Source organism: Leptonotus elevatus, chromosome 1 (genome assembly GCF_054856555.1).
Source record: "Leptonotus elevatus isolate MCC_2025b chromosome 1, RoL_Lele_1.0, whole genome shotgun sequence".
Classification (NCBI taxonomy): Eukaryota; Metazoa; Chordata; class Actinopteri; order Syngnathiformes; family Syngnathidae; genus Leptonotus; species Leptonotus elevatus.
Genome location: NC_141239.1, coordinates 38,858,682 through 38,872,499, shown reverse-complemented (window position 1 = coordinate 38,872,499; position 13,818 = coordinate 38,858,682). Strand labels below are relative to the sequence as shown.

General features: G+C 40.1%; 1 protein-coding gene across 2 annotated transcripts in view; it reads right to left on the bottom strand.

Moving 5' to 3' along the window:
• The window catches only part of LOC147182004 (opsin-3-like), a 63,129-nt gene that overhangs the window by 47,725 nt on the left and 1,586 nt on the right, over positions 1-13,818 (bottom strand). For both annotated transcript variants that reach the window (XM_086098160.1, XM_086098169.1), the window contains exon 2: positions 1,779-2,107. In XM_086098160.1, the coding sequence (XP_085954286.1) occupies positions 1,779-2,107 (329 nt within the window). The remainder of the gene's footprint in view (positions 1-1,778; positions 2,108-13,818) is intronic.

The following is a 13,818-nucleotide window of genomic DNA, read 5'->3' as shown; positions in this document are numbered from 1 at the left end:
CGCACTCTGTGAGCCGCGACGAAAATAAAGCAGCAGCAAGATAATTCCACATCGATGAATTCATGGTTCATAAGGTGAGGAAACAAGAAAATGTCGGGGCTTGCCATCATTCCGGGATGATCCAACCACTGGACATTGAAACGTCGCGTTCCAAGTTGCGAGAAGCATTGGAGCGATCTACCAAAAGAAACTGAGGCCGCGTTGGACGGACGAGTATGTACGCCTTGGTATGTGAATGGATTGTAAATGCCTGTTAAAGTGCACAGCAACAGATAATGTACCGTGAGTTAAATATTTGAATTATAAAGTACAACTGAACTCACTATTTTACTTCAGTTGCCAATTTAAAATACATGGTAGAATGCTTGATACCGTATTTTAGCATACACGCTACCGTTTGATTTTAGCATACACGCTACCGTTTGATTTTAGCATTCATGCTACTATTTGTTTTTAGCATGCATGCTCCAAGTATGGTACGGTGCGCTCGTTTCGGAGCTGCAGTTATACAGTTAGCCACCAGTAGCTCTGTGTTGTGTGTGTGTGTGTGTGTGGGTGTGTGTGTGTGTGTGTGTGTGTGTGTGTGTGAGAGTGTAAATTGGGAAAGAAACAAAGCAAACTGTCAGTGCAGGATTAGCAGTGCAAAATGACAACAATATTTTTTTTACACACACGCAATTGGAGTGTGTTTGAATGTTTTGGACTGGGAATATATTGCCAAGTTGAGATGTGCCAAAACACACACTCTTGTAAGAAAGGGATTGTCTAAATACAGTTGTGCTTGAAAGTTGACATACCCTTGGAGTATGTCAACAACTGTCAATGTACAAAAGCTAAATATCGCTTAATAGAATAAAAATGTTATGAATCGTCACCAAAATTCACATGCACAGCTCTACTTCAACCTCTGAAGATATCGAAACAATTGCCCCAGCGTTTTGAATTTTATGGTCATTAAGCTTTTTCCCTCACCATACAGTGCATTCATAAATTGACATACCCCAAGGATATGTCAACTTTCAAGCACAATTGTATAAAAAGTGGTTCACACACATTTTGATTCCCTGGAAATTGATTCTATGACTTCCTTGTGATTGGCAGGTGATCAATTCTTGGTGGCTCACCTAAATCAGCTGGGATAGACTCCAAGCTCTCTTTGCTGAACATATGTGGTATAGAAAATGAATGAATGAACACAAGGATGGTGAATATTAACTGATCTCAGAACAAGTGATGTTGGCTGGCTATTATATTGTTTTTTTCATTCCAAGTTCAGATATTTTCGTGAGGTCTGATAAATTGACACACCTTGGAGTAGTTTCCTCAATATGCAAAATCTGTAATGCACATATTTAGAATTTCTAATGGCATTTTTTAACCTCCAAATCAGCAGTCACAGTTGGCAACCTGATAAATGTAATGTGTAGACTGACTGTAAAATATCACTCTAGTGACATACTGTAAAGCTTCTGTTTATGGCCTTGGTGTGCCAGGACTAACCGTAACTTAATGCCTCCATTGACCATAATATATAGCTCGGTCATAAAAGCACCGATAGTCAGGAAACACAAAATAATATATATTGGGGGGTTTAGTAGCCCAACAGTTAAAACACATGTTTGTGAAACAGTTAATTCAATTCAAGATATGTAAAGTCTTTAAAAATGTATCCAACCTGATAACTAATCTGCATTTGGTTATAACAAGATGTCCACTTTGGCTCACCTGCTTTGATTGTGTTGATATAGCAAACCTTCCCTCGCCCTGTTTGGACTCACCTGTCTGATGGCGCACAGCAGCTTTCCATAGCAGAACACGATCACCAACAATGGCACAATGAGGCAGAAGATAAACAGACAAATGATGTACGATATGTTATTGGCAGTCTTGGCTGTCCAGTCCACAGAGCAGGTGGTCCCCGGACCTTCTGGACCGTAGTGACTCCAGCCAACAAGTGGCGGCAAGGTCCAGATGAGGGAATAGACCCAAGAAAGGGTGATGCCCAGGCAGATCTTACAGTAGTTGGATGAGTCGGCCTCGGTGGGGGTCATCATGGTGCTGTAGCGCTCATAGGAGAGGACAGCCAGAGAGATGAGGGACACAATGCCTACAGTGAGATAATAAATATTTAGATTCATCAAGCAGACCAATCAACAAATCTTTTGCCAAAATCACTTTAGTAATTAATAAAGACTGGACTAAAATTTTTGTTCACAAAGACGAGATGAAAATTATAATTTTGTCAAATCCTGTCTGCTAATCTGTCACTAACACACAGTGACACACCCCCTTTCAAATCAGCAGCTAGCGAGTGCAACGTAACATTATTGCTACAGCTATAGGCTAACGTTCAAACAATGTTAATCCAACCGCTAACTAATGCTAGCTAATTGATTAGCTTGTAAAATGGAGTCATAATAGCCAATTGTTGATATACTGTAATTGTGTATGAAGTTGTTTTAAATAAAAAAAGATGAGGAAAAAATAATGTGAAGTAGTTTTAGATTAGGTGGAAATGTCCAATATTATCTGCTGACAAAAAATGTTTAAAGGGTAAAATGATTATCCTGACTAAAACTAGACAAAAATGTTGACGTTTTTTGTTGACTAAAATTAGACGAATGAAATTATGTTTTCTTGGACTAAAATAAAGACTAAAATGCTCAACTTATAGTCGACTAAAAGATGACTAAATAAAAATGGGATAAGATTGACTAACTATGATAAAAACTAACAAGTGTGATTGAAATTGGACTAAATTTAAAAATGGCTGATAAAATTAACACCAACTCAAAGCAACAATTCAGTAATTAACATGAAAATAACAGCTTTTGAATAGGAGGCACTGAAAATATTACACAAACTTTAAAGTGGAAGACAACCTTAAACATTTCTTGACAATATTTTTGTTATCATGTGACCTCACTAGTCTCAACATGACATTCTGATTTATATTACATGTGGAATAAGAGTCGACTGAATATGACATCACAGTTGCTCAGGTCTCAAGTAACAACCAATCACAGCTCAACTTCAGAAAACAGGAGAACTATGATTGGTCGTTGCCTGAGCCCTGAGCAACTGTGATATTATCTTCAGTCGACAGCAAGTGGCAAAATGGCCGCCCCCTGAAATTAATAAAAAAGGGCTGGATTTTGCTGCTTAACTGACATTCCACTTACGTAATATTAACCAGAATACCATATTTAGACCAGTTTGGCTGCACTTTCCCTTTAAAGGTAGAGATTGCAGTCTTATACGGTAAAACTGTCTGTATGACCTGACAGTAGAATATTATTAAAATGACCTTTTGAAAAATCATCCCTCTCTGGCCCCATCTTAAGCCTCAAATGCAGTGCTTTTAAATGATTATTTTTTATAACCCCTTGCGCCACAAAGAAGAAAATATCCCCCCTCACCCGCCAAGTATCCGGCGCGACTATAAATAGGATCATTTGACTATACAATTGTTATAAGTACTCCTCTGTAGATGTGCTAATGCTTTTTGCAAACTCAGTGACAATAAGAGCGCCACTGCCATCTACTGTTTTGGATGTGCAATTAGAGTTTGTCCAAGTAAGGCAAAAACAAAACGTAGTCCTTGAGGTCACACACAATATTGATTGCTGTGTCACTGGGCCTGGAGAACCACCGCCAAAGTCATCGTTCTTCATATAGTTTGATAAGTCGATCAGCTCTCTTAAACTTTAGATTGATTGACCATTAATCCAACATCAAACCAGTAACATTTCATTTTTGGCAACTTTCCAACATAGAGATTTTGACTGTTTTGCGCCAGACATTGACTGAGCACAAAAATAGGGCTCATAGTGTTGTTGACCCCCAGCATTTTTATTCTGTCTGCTATCTGTTTTGAAGTTGTTATGATCCATGAGGTTGTCGTTCAGGTTAACTGATTTTACTGTCAATTAAGTGAACACATGTTGGATACTTTTTTTTAAGCTGACCCAGGCATTTAGTTGATAGGCCAAAACCATGCATACTCAGAAAATAATGAATAATTTAAATACATAAAAGTTCCTTTCTGGATATAATTGCATTTGTCTAGTTTTATTTACATAATTTTGTCATATAATGTCAAATATTGATTATAACTTGGTATGTAGGTTTTAGTCCCCAGGTATTGCAAATTGCAAATGACAGCTTGCTTGTTCATTAGCTCACAGTCTCATGCTTGTGTTTCTGTTAGATGTGCTTTGATGGCAACAATTGCACAACTAATTTCACTTCATTAAATGTTGCTCACTGTTGCCTTTTCCCATTTGTCTGCTGCTTGCGTTTGTTCTCAAGCTGTATTACATCAAAGAGTGGGCAGAGGATTTCTGCCCAAATATGAGAAGAAAGGCTGAAATCTTTCTGATTGTAAATTTAGTCAAAGGTCAATATTAGATGCTGGTCATTGCATATTGTTTGGCTTAACCATCATACTTTCCAACAAAGTGATGTATGTTGGTCTTGCATTCTGATAAGTCCAGTATGTTCTCACTCCTAATGTCAAATAATTATCACAGCACCTGATGGTAGTATCTTGCATTTGTATTTTAGGAATCCGGGTAGTACCAGTAACAAGTACAATTGAACAGTGTTTGTGTTTAACCAGTGTATTTGTCTGTATGTTTATTTATGCATTTACCATACATGTACAGCAATCATGTTTTTATCTTAACACGTCTTTTACATTCCACTAACACTGCCAGTTGTTACAGTCGTCATTGTAGCATGTCGTTATCTAATCCATAATCTTATTAACCAAACTGATTCTCTATAATTATCTAGCAGCAATGATGCGTGCAATTGGTTTAGCAGAAAATAGAATGGTCCATTGAGTGATCAATAAACAGAAAATGGGCACCTTTCTTCCATTGATTCAGGAAAAGAGTACCCACAGTGGATGCTCAGTGGGCTGATCAGTGTGTTCAAAAGACAGGGCCTCTTTTATCAACTCCTGATTCTGATTTAACCAGGCAGCTTTAATAAAACGGGTTGCAGCAAGGTTAGAGTGGTGAGCACATCTGCCCCAGTGTTGAGCCGGTCAGGGTTCTTTCTGGCTGGTAGTATTACAGACCACTATAGTAGGTGCATCTCCAGTCAAGCCAGCATCTTCTTCAAAGCTTGTAGTAATTAGGGTTGGGCATCATTTGAATTCTAGTTCCTCATTTTCATTCTGGTTTCAAACAATTCCCAAACCTGATTCTTTTAGAGGGCAAAGTAAAAAGTTTGCATGGTTTGAATTAGGAGTGTCCAAACTATAGCCATTTTTTTGTGGCTTTTGGCATAGACAAAGAAACCACTTGACACGGCTCGTGTTTGTTTGCACTTATAGATAAGACCAGAGAAAAGATCATTCATTTTTTACTTAAACCAAATAAACATCGTTCGGTAGGGCCATTGGCCACAAGATGCAAAAAAACAGCATAAACATTTTTTTGGTTGCTTTCTTATTATCCAGCTTTTTTAACTATACACTACCTGTATAATTATAAAAATAAACATTATTTTTCATTTACACTGATGGATTGGTTGAGTGTGGTTAAAAAAAAATAGTGGTCCCACATATTTCTGAATAAAATTAACTTGTCCCCAAAAAATGTATTCAATAAACTTTCTTGACTATGAATTTATCACAGGGTTATTTTTTAACCAATATTAATATGAAACCTATGAACAGGGGTGTCACTAGGTTTCATGGAAAGGGAGGGGCTTAGCCACAAGGACAAGGCTGGGCAAACTGTGTCCTTGAGGGCTTGAGTCCTACAGGTTTGGGATGTTTCCCTTCTCCAACACAGTTGATATATGATCAGCTAATCAGCAAGTTCTGCATAAGCCTGATAACGATCCTGTTTATTGGAATCAGCTTGTGTTGGAAGAGGGAAACATCCAAAACCTGCAGGACTTCGGCCCTCAAAGACCGAGTTGGCCCGCCCCTGCCCTAGGAGATCCACAGATGGACAGATATAAAAGGAATACAATACTGTGTAAAAGTCATCATTAGACTTGAAGTGTTATTTCCATCAGTATTTTAATATGGTACACAAATACATGAAGTATTTTTATACAATGAATCCCAAAAATACATATTGTCTACAGTGTACGAAAAACTATGCAAAAAAAAAAAGTAGCTGTGTTGTCATAAAGTGAGTCTTATCATTTTCAATTAAGATATATTGAATTAATTATTAGCTGATCAACAGAGAGGCAAATGACATGAATTTGGCTAAAAGCACAGTAACTGTTACATTTTGGTGCATATGCGAGTAGAAGGAAACTATTACTCAATGACTTCTAAATTAAATATGAAAGTAATATTAAAATGTGAATATTTTTTTATTTTAGGATTAAAAAAAAAACCGGTGCTTTTCACCATGCCTATGATTGAGATCTTTCAAAGTTTTTAACCCCAAAACATTTTTTTACACTGTAACTTCTATTTCGTCCCACCCGAACGCCAGGTGGCGGTGCTGAAACGGCACGGAAATCCCCCACGCGCATGCGTCACTCGAAATAATTCATAAAAGGAAATTTTCAGGGTTCCGGCTGACGTGATCCTCATGTATAAAAGACCTTCTCACGCGTTTCACTCACGGTGTTTACTGTTGATCGGGGCATCGGAGTTCCCCGCCCCCCTTGGCTGCGACGGCTCGGTATATTGTTTAGCTTTTGAAATATATGTACGAGCGCTGGAGCTCCTCTTCCACCTTCCATGTTTTCCGCGCCTCATCATTGAGTGCAGCATCAAGTTCGTCAGTACGTTGGGTGTAAGTCAGCAACTGTTGCCGTCTTGCCTCCGGTTGCTTTAACTTATTTTTAATAAAACTAGCTAGTGATGGTGCGGTTATTTCGTATCCACGAGGGCTCTGAGTGACAAGCAATGCTGGCAGTCATTCGGGACTCATAGAACCGTAGTTACAGACGTAACTGTCATTCAATTTCGTCCCCCCCGACCGCCAGGTGGTGGTGCTGGAACAGCACGGAACGCTGAATACCAGCCATGTCAGAAGTCCCTGGAAAATGGACCTCACAGATTGGCCTCCGCAGGGCCGCGAACCACATCCAGTGGATGAGGAGAGGTGACATCCAAACTATAGAATCTGGAGAACATACAAGGCGACGACCAGGAAGCAGCCGCACAGACATCCTCCAAGGACACTACTTTCAGAATGGCCCATGACGTAGACACACTCCTGGAGGAGGGGGACGACCAGAGACCCGGTACGACAGCCGAATCACATCCCTGATCCAATGGGAGAGGCGTTGCTTGGAAACAGCAGCTCATTTATTCGGGCCATCGTAAGACAATGGCTGGATTTACGGAAACATGCCATAGCATCCAAATAAAAGCGGAGCACCCTCACAGGACAACAAAGACTTGGAGCGTCATCCCCATCCGCCAACTGCGGAGTAAAACGAGCGAGACGAATAGGGTGGTTGAGAGCCAGACAAAACTTTGGGATCAAAAGCAGCATAGGCCACAATGTGACCCCTGCCCCGTCGGGGTGCCAACGAAGGCACTCGGGGCTAACAAACAGAGCGTGGAGCTCACCCAGCCGCTTTGAGGATGCCATCGCAAGTAGAAACGCCGTCTTACGAGACAGCCAGCGAAGTTTCCCTTCGGTTAATGGCTCAAAGGGACATGCGCAGTGCGTCGAGCACCAATCGAAGGTCCCAGGCGGGGACTCGAGGCAGGTTCCTAGGTTCTATTTAATGAAGTTCCCTCTAAAAACCCGCTTCATCTGTATATCAGCCAGGAACTTCACATGCATTGTAGAGTAATTATTAGACAATATAGCATGGGACTTTCTGCAGTTAGCTGGGCCATGGTCACAGCTAACTAATTGTTACTACCAGCAGACCGTAATGAAAACGTACTTTCTTCTTCAGAAACTTTATTTCTTATATGTATCATGACTCCCTTTCTCTGCCATGATATACAATGGACGCTAATACCGGCAGGTTAGGAGCAAGCAAACAAGCAGGAAAACATGGAATGGATTATCAGTAATAAGGAAATTCAAGTGGAATGGATTAGAATTCGATATCATGACAAGGGCTCTTGCTATCTACAGTAGTATTGAAGTGAAGGAAATCAATTGATTCCTGATCATATAAGTAATTAATTAGAGTTTATCCGTCATGTTATTTTCCTCAATGCTGCCTGTAGTTGGCATGTTAGGAACACTTGGCTGACAGAGGCACGTTCAACTGCAAGTATGGTCGCAGTCGACGACACAGTGAAAACATGGACTGGATTGTTACTAATAAGGACATTTTCGACATGATTAAGTGGAATGGATTGGATAATGACACACGAGAAGCGTGGACGACCTTACACTTGGAAGTAAAGGGAAACCAACAGATTTATGATTATATACTATATGTTTAAGGTTTTTGATCTTTTTAGTAAAAAAGGGTAGGTAGGCTTGAGCCCAGTAAAATAGGTCTGACGCCATTGCCTATGAAGTAAAATTTGTTATAAATGTTCTTATTTACTAAATAAATAATTAAGTTGCTCCCACTTCTAACAATCTGTAGTATGACACCGCACCATGGTGACGCCGCTTTGTTTTGTTGTGCCAATGGGTCACTTTTTCTTTTTTGACTGTCAAGAGTTTTTTTGCCGTGGACCTGAACGTGCTGAACTGTATACTTTATCGTAACGTGGGAACAGTGCCGCGAGTAGCACTAATTAGTGTTAGCGAGTCAATGGTGCTTTCCATTGTGCATCAGCCTTAAAATAGCTCGGTTTGTGACGATTCTTTTCACATTTATAGATTTTAGGCAGAAATCATTGCCATCCCAAAAAAATTCTGAATCGAATCGCAGAGCCAAAAACCGGAATCATATTGAATCGTGAGACAGTCAAAGATTCCCACCCCTAGTTCCAATCTATTCTCGAGACTCACTCAACCCTACTAGTATTTTTTTTCCATATCAATTACATTTTCTTTTTTTTTTCTTTTTTTATTACGCGACCTCCCACTGCTTGAGGCGATTTAATGTCACAGCGAGCGCAACTTTTGCTCAAACTTCACAGCATCTCAAATCAAATGAACGTATCAAAGGCAACAGCTGAATCGAATTTCCCAAAATCAAGCATGCTATGATGAGATAAAGAAAAAGAAAGGGTCTTTATTCCGTCCTGACTGTGACGCTCCCTTGCGTCGCTGTCTTATGTGTCTGCTAGAAAGCATCAGGCGGATAATGTCATCTCTGATACTTTGTATCTGGAAAAAGATAGACTGAATGAAAAACACAGGATTGAGGAATACCTCACGTCTTCCAATGCAAAAACAACGCCGCTGTGGTCCTACTCTGTCACCCTCTATTCACATTTTGTTTCCAATGATCCTGGTTCATCAGATGGCTAACTCTTCTCGTTGACCTTTATAAAGCTGCATGTTGTTCTTTGTTCACTCTCCAGTTAAAGACTACTTTTCACCATCATGACAAATTAACTTAACTCCAGCCAGGTGTTGTGTCTACGTGACACCCATATTGATATGCATTTGCTCTTCTCTGGAGGTGTGCCTGTTCATCCATCTTTGCGCTCACATTATTTATGTCTAGGTATGTCTGCGCTCAAAGGCAATCTAACTTCAGTATGCAGCAAGTGGGCTCAGAGCTGCAAGGTTAATCCAGTGACTGTGTGCAGAGTCCACTTTAGGCAGGAGCAGAAGTCCGACAGCATGCACCGACACGCGGCATTGATGGAATTCAGAAAAGGGAGAAAAAAATTAACCTCTGGAAGTCCACATCATTGGAGGTGGCCAGCAGAGGTGTACAGGTCAAATGTAGTATACACTGGATGACTTCATTCCCAGCGCAAGTAGCGTAAAATGCAGTACGGCTATGCGCTATGAGTTTTCTTATTTTCTGTTTTGACATTTTCATAGACTTTGCGCAGGTGGAAATGGGTGTAGTGGGGTTGCGTAGCGGCTCCCCTCAATTTCATTAAAATCAGGGTGGTGGAAGCGCGCGCTGAGCTTGACGTTGTGGAAGCAAAAATATACTTGCTGGTCTGTGCATGACATATTAGCTCACGTAAAGTGTGTTTATGCCAGTGCTTATCAAATAGGTGGGCGGGTAATTTGAGACCGTCTTACACTCAGTCCTATGAGTTCATGTGTGCTCCGCCAAGACAAAAATGCTAGATTTATTGTCGAATAAAAGTTGACAAAATAAAAACCGGATGAGGTTTGACTACCTCCACCAGGGATAGGGAACCCTGGTTCTCGAGAGCCACTGTCCTGCCCGTTTTCCATGTCTCTCTCAAACGCAGCTGACTCAACTGATCAGCTAATCAGGAAGCTCTGTAGAAGCCTGATAACGATCTTGTTCATCGATCAGGTGTGTTGATGGAGGGACACATGGAAAACAGGCAGACAGCGGCTCTCAAGAACCAAGATTCCCTACCACTGAACTACACAGTAAATTCTGTAGAGTAAATTTGACTATATATAGAGTGGGACCAAATACTCAGTTTTAAAGTAATATTTGCACTTGGAAGAGAGTAAAATAAAGAATTGGGGAAAAAAGTCACTCACGGGTTGAGGAATGAACCTTCAGCTTGGGAGACTGACAAAATACTTTGTACAGTAATTTTAAAAAACATTTTTGCGCGACCCGAAAGACGTCGGAACCAATATTTCATGTTTCCGCACGGACATTCATTGCTGACAGACGGCAAAGCAGAGCTAATTCAAGCTTAAACACGGAAATGTGACGTGCCTGATGGCGAGCCGACCGGCTGAGGGACGTCCGTTGCTGGAGGTAACAACAACACAACTTTAAATAAATTTAAAATGGTGTGATTACTGTTGGAAATTGATGATCAAATTTTTGTCACCAATTTGAAGGTGTGGCTATGAGTGCGACAGCTCGGTGCATCGGAATGCCCAAAGAGGTGTAGCGTGTCTACCAAATTTACAAACATGCTAAATTAGCCTTGCTTCAGCACCAAAATTAAGATGCCGTCGTTTTTAGGCCGAGTGCAGTCTACTTTCTGTCACCAAATTCCCAGAATTGTTGCGCTTCTCTTTTTGAGATAAACTACATTTGTTACGGCGCAGACACTGAGATGCAGGACACACGTGTGCCGACCTACGAAAACAGAGCCACAAGTCTAAAGCCGGGTTTACATGGAGACTTTTTAGTCATTCCGATTGAAATCATTCCGAATGAAGATCTCTGGTTTTCATGTGATGTGATCCATTCCAATCTGCCGTTTATATGCTCCTCCGTTTAATCAGATCAGCCGCGTGGCAGCCGCGGGACGCACGGACATCGATCACGTGATTTATCAAGCTGGAGTTCATACGTCATTTAGCACAGTAGATGTGATAGTGTTAACACTTTTATTGAAGCAACATCTTGATAAAAACAAGTTTCAAGTACTTAAAAACAAGTTCTCCCCTCACAGACAAGCTCTGGGGAGACGCCGCCTTTTTAGTGGGTGGAAACGATGACGTCAGGACGCATTTACATCAAGACAGAGCATGCGCATGCCGGACGCAGCCTCGCCATATCGAATGAAGTGTATACATGACGCTCGTTCGGATTGATTCCATTCGGATTCAGCCTTTTCATTCCGATTGAAGTGTTTATATGGAGCATTTTCAGTCTATTTGGCCATTTGGATTCATTATAATCGGAATACATAGCTTAATAGTTTATTCAGGCGCGCATATGTACATACTTACGTAAACATTTCTGAGTTTGTGTCCCAGATAAAATAACAGCTTTGGAAGTTTAATCAAAAACTGAATTGAATGAAAAGGTGAGTATAATGCAGCAAATTGCAAGCAAATCGTCATAAGACTAGAACAGGAGTGGGCAAACTCAGTCCTCGAGGGCCGAAGTCCTGCAGGTTTTGGATGTTTCCCTTCTCCAACACTTGATTCATATGATCAGCTCATCAGCAAGCTCTGCGTAAGCCTGATACCGATCCTGTTGATTGGAATCAGCTGCGTTGGAGCAGGGAAACCTGCAAAACATGCAGGAATCCGGCCCTTGGGACGGAGTTTGCCCACCACTGTACTAGAACGGAGCTAATCAAGACGACAACCCGGTCATTGGCAGCATGCCCTTTAAACATATTTCCAATTTCAAGCTACATTGATCATCTCAAAAGCTTTATTGAAACTTGAGAACCAGTCACTTTATCTAAACGAAAACCAACATGTTTCAACTATATGTCTCCAATCCAGTCTTTGACACTTCCTCACTGTTTCCGTTGCTGTTTTTATGAGCCGGTGAGGGCATAAGTTATCGATAACCCTTGCTAATGATGTCGGAGTTATCTGTTTCAACATACAATACATACTTTCAATATGTCGCGCCACCAGCTCGCGGGAGCCAAAAGTCTTGCCAAATCAGATCAAATTGGCTCCTATGGATGTTAGTGTAACACATATTTAGAGATTCATCTCAGCATAACACTTGAGGTTGTGGCTACAATTAAAGTAGATCCGGATCTATTTGGTGGCTCACTTTGTTATCAGCGATGCTGTTGAAATAATCCTGTTTTTAGAACTTGCCAAATTATCTTCAGAGAAATGAAAGTTTCAGAGTCTACAGTATTTTCAATCTAAATTTGACAGTTCCAATAGAGGCTCGTGAGTGAAGGAAAAAAAAAATTTGTCAAAATGAGCACAGAAAGTGGAAGTTTCAGTATTTGATTGGAAAGCAACACGGTGGTCAATTCGCACAGCCCGTCGAGTGAAAAATCGAGGCGGTATTTTTGTTATGATGAATGACTCACTGAACGTTTTGCTGAGTTTTATCTCAAATCTCTGGCTTCTCAAACACAAATTTTCGACATGCACATTTCATCCACTTAGCTGCTGTGCCATCCAAAAGAGGATAACAAATCTTCGTTCATTTTGTGCTATCTGAAATCTATTCCACATTGTATTCAAGTGCAACAAATAGTGGAAGCTATGTTTAAAAAAAAAAAGCTCCAGCCAAAGATTTATGAGCCCTGCCATGAAAGTTTAAGCAGAGGAAAGTTATGACCAACGATTGCAGCTTGTTGTGTATGCACTTGTAAAATAATGTAGAGGTAAAACATTCTGAAAACTTATAAATTCTTTATTAAATGTTACTTTGTGAGCCTATTAAAAAGTCATTCATAACAGCGACATGCTTTCATTGTGATGACCGACGAGCTGAAGGGAAAGTTTCAAAGTAGCTGAGCATAAAAGTTGGTGGATTGATGGATGTGTCCTGTATTGCACAAGCAAACAATGAGAACAAGATGAATGACTAAAAAAAGAACAGCACTGACATATTGCATGTCACAGTTTTAACAATTGTGGAGATGGGTCTTTGTCATGCATCCGATTTAGAGGCAGAGAGATACTTTTAGATATCAAAATTGAAAATTGTTGATTATATTTTGCATGGTCACACACTCATATATGTTGTCAAAAACATATAAAAAAGGATTATAAAATGATAGTAATTTTTTCCTCCATGGTCTTTGGTAGAATTAGATCATGAAAAACTGATTAGTTAATGTTAGCATTATGCTAAATACCAGAAAAGACTTTTTGAAATGTGTACAATGACTAACATTTCCAAACTAATTAGGAGGACTTAAACATGAAAGAGTGTATGGAAAAAGTCAGAATATTACAAATACAAATAGGAACCATCTATCACCTCCCAGACCCTAATTGATAGAACACACGTATGGAAATCAGCAATCATATAAATTCATGCCTTTTCATTTACGATGTGCAATAAAACTGCCTGATAATGAATCCCTGTCCGCTCATGTTAATCACAGCTACACATTAT